At 32.4% G+C, this 12,659-nt stretch overlaps 5 protein-coding genes across 5 annotated transcripts; 3 read left to right on the top strand and 2 right to left on the bottom strand.

Annotated features, from left to right (window-relative positions):
* Positions 1–1,000: 1,000 nt before the first annotated feature.
* Positions 1,001–2,670, top strand: BO70DRAFT_190738 (DIL-domain-containing protein). Its single transcript, XM_025538501.1, has one exon. The coding sequence runs from the start codon at positions 1,192–1,194 to the stop codon at positions 2,500–2,502; it is 1,311 nt and encodes a 436-aa protein (XP_025394386.1). The 5' UTR covers positions 1,001–1,191; the 3' UTR covers positions 2,503–2,670.
* On the top strand, positions 2,632–3,157 carry BO70DRAFT_190722 (uncharacterized protein). Its single transcript, XM_025538500.1, has 2 exons — positions 2,632–2,896; positions 2,949–3,157. The coding sequence occupies exons 1-2, from the start codon at positions 2,761–2,763 to the stop codon at positions 3,056–3,058; spliced, it is 246 nt and encodes an 81-aa protein (XP_025394385.1). The 5' UTR covers positions 2,632–2,760; the 3' UTR covers positions 3,059–3,157.
* Positions 3,158–3,285: 128 nt separating this feature from the next.
* BO70DRAFT_366867 (non-canonical purine NTP pyrophosphatase) lies at positions 3,286–4,497 on the top strand. Its single transcript, XM_025544452.1, has 6 exons — positions 3,286–3,576; positions 3,649–3,722; positions 3,773–3,917; positions 3,971–4,007; positions 4,060–4,121; positions 4,174–4,497. Exons 1-6 carry the CDS (start codon positions 3,403–3,405, stop codon positions 4,240–4,242), a joined length of 561 nt encoding a protein of 186 aa, XP_025394384.1. The 5' UTR covers positions 3,286–3,402; the 3' UTR covers positions 4,243–4,497.
* On the bottom strand, positions 4,172–5,078 carry BO70DRAFT_366866 (nucleoside triphosphates FAP7). Its single transcript, XM_025544451.1, has 3 exons — positions 4,834–5,078; positions 4,578–4,726; positions 4,172–4,503 (listed from the first exon to the last, which is right to left on the bottom strand). The coding sequence occupies exons 1-3, from the start codon at positions 5,014–5,016 to the stop codon at positions 4,302–4,304; spliced, it is 534 nt and encodes a 177-aa protein (XP_025394383.1). The 5' UTR covers positions 5,017–5,078; the 3' UTR covers positions 4,172–4,301.
* Positions 5,079–5,322: 244 nt separating this feature from the next.
* On the bottom strand, positions 5,323–7,304 carry BO70DRAFT_346758 (C78 family peptidase). The gene is made up of 6 exons (XM_025541560.1): positions 6,705–7,304; positions 6,182–6,649; positions 6,096–6,127; positions 5,892–6,046; positions 5,615–5,819; positions 5,323–5,549 (listed from the first exon to the last, which is right to left on the bottom strand). Exons 1-6 carry the CDS (start codon positions 7,191–7,193, stop codon positions 5,540–5,542), a joined length of 1,359 nt encoding a protein of 452 aa, XP_025394382.1. The 5' UTR covers positions 7,194–7,304; the 3' UTR covers positions 5,323–5,539.
* Between the last annotated feature and the right edge of the window lie 5,355 nt (positions 7,305–12,659).

The following is a 12,659-nucleotide window of genomic DNA, read 5'->3' as shown; positions in this document are numbered from 1 at the left end:
GACACGGCAGCCGCCGTTCGCGAGAAAGATTCGGCATCTATTTCATCTAAGCCTGTCGCGGCTCCTGGGCGGAAGATTGGAGTCGCTGTCAATCGCAAGCCAACGCTGGGCGGCATTTTCAAGTCATCCTTGATTGAACTCATGAATACAATCAATTCCACTGACGTACACTACATACGCTGCATCAAGCCTAATGAAGCCAAAGAGTCTTGGAAGTTCGAAGGGCCAATGGTTCTCAGTCAGTTGAGAGCCTGTGGTGTTCTTGAAACTGTCAGAATCAGTACTGCCGGTTATCCTACCCGCTGGACCTACGAGGAGTTTGCGATTCGATACTATATGCTTTGTCATTCATCGCAGTGGACGTCGGAAATTAGGGACATGTGCCATGCTATTCTACAGAAAGCTCTCGGCGATGGTACTCAGCAAAAGCAAGATAAATACCAGTTGGGTTTGACGAAAATATTCTTTAGGGCAGGCATGCTTGCTTTCCTGGAAAACCTTCGCACATCCAGATTGAATGAATGCGCAGTGATGATTCAGAAAAACTTGCGATGCAAGTATTACCGACGCAGGTATCTTGAAGCTCGTGCTTCCATTCTCACTACGCAGGCATTGGTGAGAGGGTTCCTGGCAAGGCAGCGTGCCGCTGAGATACGCCAAATCAAATCTGCCACGACAATCCAGAGAGTGTGGAGAGGACAAAAGGAAAGGAGGGCCTACAATCACATCCGTGCCAATTTTGTCCTTTTCCAATCAGTCGCAAAGGGTTTCCTCTGTCGGCAGAGTATCCTGGATACTATACATGGTAATGCGGCGAAGGTGATACAGCGATCTTTCCGATCTTGGCGACAGTTGCGTGCCTGGAGGCAATATCGACGAAAGGTGGTCATTGTTCAGAATCTTTGGAGAGGTAAAGAGGCGAGGAAAGAATACAAAAAGCTTCGTGAAGACGCGAGGGACCTAAAGCAGATCTCCTACAAACTGGAAAATAAGGTGGTAGAGCTGACTCAATACCTCGAATCCTTGAAGCGTGAAAACAAGTCGTTGAATTCACAACTGGAAAATTATGAGACCCAATTGAAATCTTGGAGAAGCCGCCACAATGTGCTGGAAAATCGCTCAAGAGAACTACAGGCTGAAGCAAACCAGGCGGGTATCACTGCTGCTCGATTGACCGCACTGGAGGATGAGATGAGCAAGCTACAGCAAAACCATAGCGATGCACAGGCAATGATTAAACGCCTCCAGGAAGAGGAGAAGGCTTCACGAGAATCCATTCGCTCTACTAATCAGGAGTTGGAGAGGCTCCAACAGCTAAATACTGAGGCTGAAAACGAGAAGGCTTCCCTTCGCCAGCAAATTGTCGATCTCGAAGAACAACTTGAGGTTGCAAAGAGAGTCATACCTGCAAATGGACTGAACGGGGACCAGCAAAATGGCGGGCCTATTCAACCTCCGGCAAACGGCTTGATAAATCTTGTTTCCTCGAAGAAGCCGAAGCCTAAAAGACGCAGTGCTGGTGCGGAAAAAATTGATATTGATCGTTTTAGCGGAGCCTACAACCCTAGGCCTGTTTCGATGGCCATCCCCAGCTCAGCCATGGGTCGTCAGCACTTTTCGGGCAATGCCTTTTCTCCGGGATTGGATTCTGTCGAGGTGGAACTTGAGAACTTGCTGTCTGAAGAAGAGGACTTGAATGAGGAGGTGACAATGGGTCTGATACGCAACCTCAAGATCCCGCTACCCAGCTCTACTCCACCACCCACGGAGAAGGAGGTTCTGTTCCCGGCCTATCTGATAAATCTTGTTACCTCGGAGATGTGGAATAACGGGTTTGTGAAAGAATCCGAACGCTTTTTGGCCAACGTGATGCAATCAATTCAACAAGAAGTTATGCAACATGATGGCGATGATGCTATCAACCCTGGCGCCTTTTGGCTTTCCAACGTCCATGAGATGCTTTCCTTTGTATTCTTGGCCGAGGATTGGTACGAAGCTCAGAAGACCGACAATTTCGAGTATGACCGTCTCTTGGAAATTGTGAAGCATGACTTGGAAAGCCTAGAGTTCAACATCTATCACACGTGGATGAAAGTGCTAAAGAAGAAACTTTACAAAATGATCGTGCCAGCAATTATCGAATCTCAGTCTCTTCCGGGATTTGTTACAAGTGAGACAAATCGATTCCTCGGGAAGCTTTTGCCCTCCAACAACAATCCAGCGTACAGCATGGATAATCTTCTCAGTCTCTTGAACAACGTCTACAAGGCCATGAAAGCTTTCTATCTTGAAGATTCTATCATAACGCAGACCGTCACCGAACTTCTTCGCCTCGTTGGTGTCACGGCTTTCAATGACCTTCTCATGCGGAGAAACTTTCTCTCTTGGAAACGTGGTCTACAGATCAACTACAACATTACCCGGATTGAGGAGTGGTGTAAGAGCCACGATATGCCGGAGGGCACACTCCAGCTCGAGCATTTGATGGTGAGGAAGACCTAAATAGCCAAGAAAGAATACCGCCGCTGATCATGAAACCTTTGCAGCAAGCAACAAAACTTCTTCAGCTCAAGAAGGCAACATTGAATGACATTGAAATTATACAGGATATTTGTTGGATGTGAGTTTTACAACTTTTTCATTCTCTTAGGAGATGCGCAGTGCTAATACACATTATCTAGGCTCTCTCCAAACCAAATACAGAAACTTCTGAACCAATATCTTGTGGCCGATTATGAGCAGCCTATCAATGGTGAAATCATGAAAGCTGTGGCATCTCGTGTCACAGAGAAGAGCGATGTGCTTCTTCTCACGCCCGTTGATATGGAAGACAGTGGTCCGTATGAGATCGCGGAGCCACGTGTCATTACAGCTTTGGAGACATACACACCATCATGTAAGTCAATGAGGTAGTCAAAGGTGTCACATTTTTGCTAATAGTTTTGAAGGGCTCCAAACACCCCGACTAAAGCGGCTGGCTGAAATTGTGTCGGCTCAAGCGATGGCTCAGCAGGAAAGGTTGGAGATGGTGGAAGGTGGCGTAGTGTCTAATGACTAGCGCTTTGTACATGAGGATTAGTGATGTATTTATTTCCTTTAGAAGCCATGATGATGAGTGTCTATGTCTTATCACCAATCTGTCTCTGAATTGCTCAGCCAGATGTAATGCGGCCTATTAATTGTTCCTACCTCGTTCTCATACCTGCGAGGAACGGGGCTGCGGGTTGGTGGGGCTGCGGGGGACAAGAATCTCCGTGCGTATCTAGTAGACTTGCGACTCTGAGAGTCCAACCACCTGCCGCAAAAGCAACCATCGAGCAATCCTAGCCTCAAAGGCAGCTGCCAGCTTTCTACGGACACGTCGCATACCCTCTCCGTCTCTTTCCACCCTGTGTTATAGCCATGGTCCCCCTGACGAAGCTAAACTTCATCACCGGTAACAAGAACAAGGTGGCAGAAGTGAAAGCGATCCTAGGAAATTTGATCGATGTCGAGAACCAAGCCGTTGACTTGCCAGAAATACAAGGCACAGTCGAAGATATCGCGACAGAGAAATGCCGACGTGCGGCAAATGCGGTGAGTGACAAGATCTTTTGATGAGGCTGGAAATCTTGATCAAGAGACAACACGCTGACATGACTCGGCTAGATCGGGGGTCCGGTTCTGACGGAGGATACTGCTCTTGAGTTCCATGCGCTGGGAGGACTTCCTGGTCCATATATGTATGCTTTTTTTTGTTTAGGCTCTGGAGCTGGTAATAACACTTATCAAGCAAGTCGTTCCTTGACGCCCTGGGCCATGAAGGACTAAATAAACTCCTTGACTCGTTCGAGACCAGGAAAGCAGACGCTGTTTGCACATTTGCATTCTGCAGTGGCCCCGGCTCAGACCCCGTCCTGTTCCAAGGTAGGACAGAGGTAAGATCCAAATAGAATCACATTTCTTGTTAGAACCTGACGTCCTTGGCAAGGGAGTTATTGTGAGACCCAGGGGTCCAGCCAATTTTGGTATGTTATAGTGACGGCCACGTGCATGCCGATACTGATCAACTCAACCTAGGTTGGGATCCCATATTCGAGTACCACGGCAAGACATATGCTGAAATGGACAAAAAGGAGAAGGTAGTATGACAGGCCCACCAGCTTTATTCGCCAGTCACTGACATTAGCGCAGAATGTTATTTCACATAGATATAAAGCTCTGATCAAGTTGCAGGATTGGTTGACCGATGGAGGCCATTGATTTTACTCGTCCGAGTCCCTGTTGAAAGACGGTGTGGATTTTCGGCTTTCCCATGTGCATCAGTCCGTATCATCTGCCCGGCTCTCTTTCCAAGACGCCACCCAGCTAGAAATCCTTGCGCAGTTAGACTCTACATCACCGTCCTTTTCACTATCCAATTCAACCACGACTTCCTCGTCAAAAGCTTCCCGAGCTTCTTCGAGAAGGACACCAAATATCTCCGCATCCAAGTTTTCCTGCAGTTTTGTCTGGTTATAGCCCCTGTAGTTGACGGGCTCCAGTCAGTTCGGCTGGCCAAAAAAAAAAACAAGTGATGAAATCGTCCTGATAAATACCTTGTTGCGAGACGGTCATATAACACAGATGTCGACGAACAGCGCAAAACCACCACCAGATCAATCCAAGACCTTGGGAATAAATCGCACGCATGCCAATCAATTAGATAGCCGCCCTGGATTACCTCATCCTCAATAGCGTCTAGGAGCTGCAAGATTTCAGTTAGATTTGCGCGATGCAATTGGAATGAAAGCGAAATGGGAATTATCAGGCAAATAGGTACACAGCTTAAAGCAAATGTCATGCAGGACGTACTTTGTCTTCATCCACGACCCAGGTTTGAAGCTCATGGTCATAGGTCTCATAGCAGCCCCGATCTTTCGCGACCTGATTAATTGAAAGATGCCGTAGCCCAGTCTCCTGGGCCAATTGTTCACAGTGAACAGTTTTTCCTACGCCAGGCGTGCCTGTTACTATCACATTCGGAGATGTTCGCATTCTGAACCCAGTTAAATATCACTGTGTCAATTGCCTGTTTGAGGTGCCTGATTAAGATAGAGTTGATGGTAGAAGGGGAATTTTTCTGTGGGGTACTTTCTTCCTCAGGCATTAAATCGGAATTTTAGACTTTCCGATATGCCGTCTCTATCTGCACTACGTCGTAGTAGTAGTAGTAGTAGTAGTAGTAGTAGTAGTAGTAGTAGTAGTAGTAGTAGTAGTAGTAGTAGTAGTAGTAGTAGTAGTAGTGTGAAGCTCTGGATACTGGCAACATCTATACTCAGGCACTACTCAAGTTTTGGTATTCTTACTTTTAAATGATAAAGACTATACAGAGTAGCCAACAGCAATTTCCACTCGTGTACTAATGCCAACAGGTACTAAGAATTTGGACATTGTGACTTTGTTAATATTCTTTGGTCCCATGAGTAACAAACGCCTGGCTGTATTTTCCCCATTGCTTATTCAAAATCACTTGTGTATTATTATTACAGTGAATGAGACTGTACCAGTATAAAGCAAATTAAGCGATTCTAGAGACCATTAGCTTGGCCATCCCAACAATAATGACACCAACGTTATCAAGACCCAAGCTTACTTGAGAAGTTCAAATGTTTTGTATTTTTGCAGATACGCTGTACCCCGTCTATACCCTTTCAAAATTCGCTCAGGGTCTGGGGTCAGTGCTTTGGTCCCCTTGAGACGCTTCACTGCCGGTGGCGCCTTGAACATCGGGTCAAAAACTAGTAAGTCTGCACTACCATTATCTCGTACTTCAAAGCCAATGATGGTCAAAGAATGTCCTAGTGGCCATAAAACACATGTTAGGTATGATACTTTTACTAGTTAAAAAGGATGGTTGGAGGCTATCAAACCCTGGTGCTGAAAATAAATAGGGGGAAGGCTTGTTTGTATGACTTTGTTTCTTCCATCCAATGAACATGCATTTCGGAAATAAGATGCAATGTTCATGAACAAAGCATCATGAGCGCGCACGTTATTTGTTGTTCCAATACTATTGGCTTCACACCTGTTGAATATTAGAGCTGTATATCTCGGGACTCCAGGGAGGACATTACTGTATTTCAAGACTTGAAAAGAGGGCTAGCGCCTACAGAGATGATTAGGGGGTTACCACCAAGCAATGATTATTGATTCATCCTACCTCAGGTGTACCGATATACTTTCTGGTACCTCGAATGCCTCCGGTCTCGATTCGCCCAGCAGCATTAAAGCCCTTGTCCCATGCGTCTTCAATCATGTCCTGAAGTTCGAAAATTGTAGGCAGGTCCCCAGGAAAGCACTCATGTCCCGACATTCGGGTTTCTTTCATGTAAGATATTAGCATTTGGATATTTCTGTAGCCACAGAATCCACCCTCCCTCGGAATTTTAGAGATCTGATGGACCGCTGGACTGCAGAAGAAAGCACGCTGAACTGAGTTGTCCTGCTCACACAGTCGAGCAAGAACCGGAATGACATCGCTTGTCTCATTTTCAACCGTCTCATGTCTCCGAAACGTGCCACCTAGGCCAAGCGTGTTCGACAACATTGATCTAGGGTTCCTTTCTAGCATTTTTCGCAGCCAAGATGGCATCTGTTTCTCATGAGCATGGGGGCCCAGCTCTGTACGCTAGGGTTAATGTTAGTGTATAACATTGAATAAGGGCAGCTGAAGAGTCCGATACCCCAAGTCGTTTCATTCCGCTGCTGTACATTGTTTTGGAGTCCCCGGCTTGCACCCAGGGAATACCTGATCTATCCTCTTCAATCGGTAACTTTCGAGCCGCCTTTTCCAGCCGCGCCTGGCTTGTTGCGCCTGGCTCTTGTGGTGGGTTATCAGCATTAGTGCGCCGTTCTACCGGCAATGCAGGCATGTCTTCGAGAGCAACACTTTCTGCAAAGTGCAAATCAAGGTGGGAGGATATTTCAGCATCAGTCACTATCTCCCCACAGCCGTGTGGACATCCAGTATAGCCGCCCGGGCATTCCTCCTTATCATGCGACGGTCGCGATTGTTGCAATTTAGGTGATATGTCCAGCATGTTTGCGGGTTGTGCACCATATAAGACTTGCATGTTATCTTCGGGGTGACAAGTCTCCACATGCTCCGCAACAACGCTACTGTCAGGGTTAGAGAATGAACAGAAAGGACATGCTGAGTCACTATGGTCCATCTTGGTTAAAGTTAACGCAAATTGGGCCAAGAAAGGGGAGGCTTTAGTGTATTAACTGAAGACAATAATAATTTTCCTGTTAGTTATATCAGATGATTAATGCGGCGACAGTGCGGACGGCTCTATAAATAGAGCCAAGAACTAACAATAAGCACAAGCTGGTCAATGACTCCTTGATAAACCCTAGAACACCAGGTACTCGTCGCCTACACCACTAGTTGCTTGGCCGCCCCACACCCGCAAGGGTGTTGGTCGGCCACACCTCACAATAAATCTTATTTCATGATAAATTTTATTATATTTATTAAATTAAGACTATATTAGCTATCTAATTAAATAGTTTTAATATTTGAAAATATACAGAGAAGAATTAATATAAAATAAATTATTATTCTAAAAATTTCAAGTCTTCTTGATAGATTTCTAACTCAGAATACAATCTTGAATCTCTAAAGTTTTGAATATTAAAATTAGTTTTTAATAATTCTAATTATTTTTTATTAAACTTTATATCTGCAAGATTTTCTTAATCTTTTTTATATTAATATAATTCTTAATTTGCTCTGTATATATATATTAGGGGTTGGTTGTATGAGATAGTATTAATATAATATCTACTACTATTATTATCTATTCTGAACCTGCCTGTTCTGTTCTGAAATCTTTTTATATAATATATACAGTATAAAGCTACCGGCTTTATATACTAGTCCTTTTGTTGATAGTGCAGCAGTTTAGCATCACAATGCGTACCCAATGCTGCGCTGTGAGTGTGACAGAGAATACTTTCTATTTATTAAGATAATAAAATAATTTAGCTAATCAGAGTAGCTGAATTCTTATTTTTAACTAGAATATATTACTTAATTATAACTTTATTAAATAATAAGATTTTTATCTTATTAAGCAGATTAATCACTGAATCAGTTATAATTATTTTTTAAATAATTCTATAGTTGATTACCAGGGGCGGGCTGCTATATCTGATTTTGAATTAAAATATTAATAGTAAATAACTATTGCAGAAGGTCTCTAGTGTGGCTATGCAGCACTCTTTATTTCTGTTTCTAACCTGTATTAGTTAGTGACTTTATGTATCAGCTAATTTATGGATAAGTAAAACCTCCATCCTGTTATAGGGTTCTTGTATAAACCCTCTAAATCCCAAAGACTTAATAATATCTGTATAAATACTTTGTTTAGTATATTATAATTAAATAAATAATTAAATAAAATAAAAAATAATACTGTATAAAAAAAATAAAACAATATAATTTAAATATTTTTATTTTTATTTTTTTATTAATTTTTTTTATATTAATAATTAATTATTAGATTAGCTTAATTTTATTTTTTTAATATTAGAAATTAATTATTATCAAAGAGTAATCTTTTAAGAATTAAGAATTATTTAAGATATAAAAATAATAAATTCTCTTAATTTAATAATCTATAATAATTAAAATATTATTTAAAAATTTATATAAATAGTATATAATTTATAAATAGATTTAAATAATTAATAAATATATTTTAATTAATAATAATAAAAATATTAAATAATAAAAACTTAGCTATAAATCTAACTAAAAAATTTATAATAATATTTTATATTATTACTTATACTGACTGTATTATTTTTTATTTAATATTTAATTATATAATTTTAAATTTATTTTTTAAATCTTGAATTTTTTCAAAAAAAAATTTATTATATTTATAATTATTTTTATAAAAAAACTAAATAATATATATTTTTCTAGATTATATTTAAATAAAAAATAAATAAAATTATATAATAAAATAATTATTTAAAAAATTAAATATAAAAAAAGTTTTTGTATAAATTATAATAATAAAATAAAAAAAGAAGAGTCTAGAAAAGTTTTTTAAAAAATTTAATAAAATTTTTTTTATTATTAATAATATTAGCTAATTAAATAATTAAAAAAGATCAAGCTTAATATTATTATTTATTAAATAATTAATAAAAATATAATTAAAATAAAGAAAGCTGATTTATACAACTAATATTATAATTAATTTTTTAACATTAATTATAATATTTATTATATAAATATACTAAAATTATAATTTTTTATTTAAAAACTTTCTTAAAAAAAATCTTTTTCAGAAGAATACTATCTTATAATAAATTTAAAAAAAAAAGTTTTTAAAAAAAAGATAAGAAGAACTTTATTTTAAATATAAAAATTATAAATATTTTATATAAGATTATAAAAATAAATTAAATAAGATAATTATAATAAAATCTATTAAAATCTTAGATAATAAAAAATTAAAAAAGAATAAATTCTATATAAAATAATATATTAGAGAATATTAATAATAAAAAAATATTATTAAATTAGAAATATTTTATAAAAATATATCTAAGAAATTTTTTTATAATATAAATATTACTAAATTATAATATTATAATATAAATATTAATAAATAATAGCTGTCTAAGTTATAAAGTAATTAATAAAATATTTATATAATAAAATAAATTATTAATAATAAAAATTATTTTCTAATTAATAAAAGAAATTATTAAATAAATAAAATATCTAATATATATTATATAAATTTATTTAGATATAAATATATATTTAGAGAAAAAAGTCTTTTTTTATATTTTATTAAATAGATTTAGATATAATCTTATTTTAGAACTATTTTAAATAAAAAGATTTAATATATAATTAAAGCTAAAATAAAAATAATTATATTTTTATATAATAAAAACTAGAATTATATAATTTAATTTAAAAAAGAATTAAAAATAAAAATTATTCAGATTTCTGCTGCTGTTATAAATATATATATATAATAATATTAATATATAAAAATTAAAAATCTTAAAATATTTATTATTATAATAAATAATATTTAAAGAATTTTTATTTTAAAATTATTAATTAATTTTTAAATAAAACTATTTAGATATTATTATTTTTCTTTTTAATTTTTTAAATTTCTACCTGCAGATAAATTATTATCTTATTATAATAAAAATATAAATTATAAAATTAAATTAATATAAAAAAATAAATAAAATTCTTAAATATTATAAGAGTTTTTATATAATATATTTTATAATAAATTATTAGTATTACAGAAAATATTAATAAAATTATTAAGTAAGAATTTTGTTAAAGTTAGCTATTTATTTATTATAACATTTATTTTTTTATATAAAAATTAGAAAAAAAGCTCTGTTTTTATATAAATTATTAAATATAAAATATAATTATTAAATATAAAATATAATTATTAAATATTAAATATAATTATTAAAAAAATTAATATTCTTTATCTTTAATTTATACAATACTTAATTAGATTAAATAAGTAAAATAATTTACTAAACTTAATATTTTCTCTGTCTTTTATTATATATAAATTATTAGAAATTAAGAATAAATAATAGTTTTTTATATAAAATATAAACTATATAAAAAATTAATAATTCTTTTTAATTTTACTAATATTTTAAGTATTTTTTAGAAATTTATTAATTAAATCTTTAAAAAATATCTACATAAGTTCTATTTAGTATAAGGGTGTGTGTTAAGATAATGTGAAGAAAGTATATCTATTATAAAGTTAAGATAGTATCTATATTATTTAAAGTATTATTATTAGTTTTTTATTTAATTTCTTTTAGTTTTATAAATAAATATATTTATAAGAATTCTATAATTTATATACTATATTAGTATAATTATTTTGTAAGAGATTATCTTTATAATATAAATATTTTTTATAATATATTATATTATAAGAATTATAAAAAATATTATTTTTATAATTATTTTTCTCTTTAAAATCTTAATCTCTAAGATTATTATTTATAAAAAATTAGATATTATTAAAATTTTTATTATAAAATCTTCTTTATAAGAAAATTAATTAAAAAAAAAATAATTCTTTTTTTTATAATATTTATTTTATATAAGCCTGCTATAGCTGTTTTATATAACTATAATTATATTATTATTTATTATATTTTAAATTTTTATAGTTATAGCTGAATAATAAATATTATAAATAATAAATATAATAAATATCTCTATAATTATAATTAGATAATGAATATAATATAATATTTTTAATTTAGATATAAATTAGAATTTGAAGCTTAGAACCAGAATTTTAAGAAAAAATATTTTTTTTAATTTTTTTTCTTTTAATTTTTTTTATTTTCTAATCTTTTTTTTAATCTCTATAATTTCTCTCTTTAATTATTATTATTATTATAAGTAAGTATTTATTTAAAGAATTCTGATAATTATTTATACTCTTACAGCTGTTTTATACTCTTATAATTATTTTATATTTTTATAGTTTTTTTATATTTTTATAGCTATTTTATTCTTACAGATTTAAAATATTTATACTAAATTATAAGATATAATATTTTATAATCTTATATTAGCTAATAAATATTTATTATTTTATAAATCTAAGATATATATAATCTAATCTAGAAATTATAACTAATTATCTTAATATTTTTTTTATATTATATATTTACTGCTTTTTTTTTATAAAAAAATTATTATTTTTATTATTAAATTTTTATTTTTTTTTTATCTTTTTCTTTCTTTTCTTTTTTCCGCGAATATTTGTAATACATACTTTTTTAAAAAGATTTATTTTATATCTTATAATTAATATAGAGCTAGATTAGTTTATTTTTATAATTATTATTACTATTACTGCTATTATTATTATTATTATTACTACTGTCTTTAATATTACTATTACTGCTGTTAATATTATTATTATTTCTATTATAGTTCTTTTTTCTTTTTCTTTTATAATAGATATCTGTTTTCTTTATAAAGTATAAGAAGTTAATTTATATATAATTTATTATTTTATTAATTAAAATTTTTAAAATAATCTAATTTTCTATAGTTTTATTTTATATATTTTTCTTATAATCTATTATTATAATAATATTATTATTCTTAATAATAATTTTATTATTTCTATAATTTCTAAATTATAAATAAATAAATTATTCTTTTTTTTAAAAAATATATTTAAATCTATTTAAGATTAATCTGTCTCACAGAATATTAGAATTATAAACTAAACTTTAATTTAGTTTATAAATTTATTTATAATAAACTAATTTATTAATATCTTTATAATTATATTAATAATTTTATTAGATTTTCTTCTGTAAATAGAATTATAGTCTCTGTCTAATTAAGAAAGATATTAAATTATATAATTAATAATAAGATTTATTTTTTTATTAAATTTAGTAATTATTACTAGCTAAAAATTTAGATTTAATTTTATAAAATTTTTCTTATAATTAAAGCTGACTAGTTTTTTTTTTTAAATATATAGTATATATTATAATCTCTTAGACTTAAGAATATTTATAATATATATTAATAATAATTATAGATAAAGATATAATAACTTAGAGTGGCTAACAGC

This window comes from Aspergillus heteromorphus (genome assembly GCF_003184545.1).
Source record: "Aspergillus heteromorphus CBS 117.55 chromosome Unknown BO70scaffold_55, whole genome shotgun sequence".
NCBI classification, from domain to species: domain Eukaryota; kingdom Fungi; phylum Ascomycota; class Eurotiomycetes; order Eurotiales; family Aspergillaceae; genus Aspergillus; species Aspergillus heteromorphus.
Note: the sequence above shows the minus strand (reverse complement) of the source record. Positions and strands in the feature narration are given on the sequence as shown.

Bases quoted from the DNA above. Each gene is read 5' to 3' on its own strand.
- BO70DRAFT_346758 (XM_025541560.1), bottom strand. From the start codon at position 7,193: ATGGACCATAGTGACTCAGCATGTCCTTTCTGTTCATTCTCTAACCCT. The intron at 6,650-6,704 runs GTATCGGACTCT...CATTAACCCTAG, and splicing joins GCGGAATGAAACGACTTGGG to CGTACAGAGCTGGGCCCCCA. The intron at 6,128-6,181 runs GTAGGATGAATC...TCATCTCTGTAG, and splicing joins AGTATATCGGTACACCTGAG to GCGCTAGCCCTCTTTTCAAG.
- BO70DRAFT_366866 (XM_025544451.1), bottom strand. From the start codon at position 5,016: ATGCGAACATCTCCGAATGTGATAGTAACAGGCACGCCTGGCGTAGGA. The intron at 4,727-4,833 runs GTACGTCCTGCA...GAAATCTTGCAG, and splicing joins GGGTCGTGGATGAAGACAAA to CTCCTAGACGCTATTGAGGA. The intron at 4,504-4,577 runs GTATTTATCAGG...CGTCAACTACAG, and splicing joins TATGACCGTCTCGCAACAAG to GGGCTATAACCAGACAAAAC.
- BO70DRAFT_190738 (XM_025538501.1), top strand. From the start codon at position 1,192: ATGAGCAAGCTACAGCAAAACCATAGCGATGCACAGGCAATGATTAAA.
- BO70DRAFT_366867 (XM_025544452.1), top strand. From the start codon at position 3,403: ATGGTCCCCCTGACGAAGCTAAACTTCATCACCGGTAACAAGAACAAG. The intron at 4,008-4,059 runs GTATGTTATAGT...AACTCAACCTAG, and splicing joins CAGGGGTCCAGCCAATTTTG to GTTGGGATCCCATATTCGAG. The intron at 4,122-4,173 runs GTAGTATGACAG...ACATTAGCGCAG, and splicing joins AAATGGACAAAAAGGAGAAG to AATGTTATTTCACATAGATA.
- BO70DRAFT_190722 (XM_025538500.1), top strand. From the start codon at position 2,761: ATGAAAGCTGTGGCATCTCGTGTCACAGAGAAGAGCGATGTGCTTCTT. The intron at 2,897-2,948 runs GTAAGTCAATGA...ATAGTTTTGAAG, and splicing joins GGAGACATACACACCATCAT to GGCTCCAAACACCCCGACTA.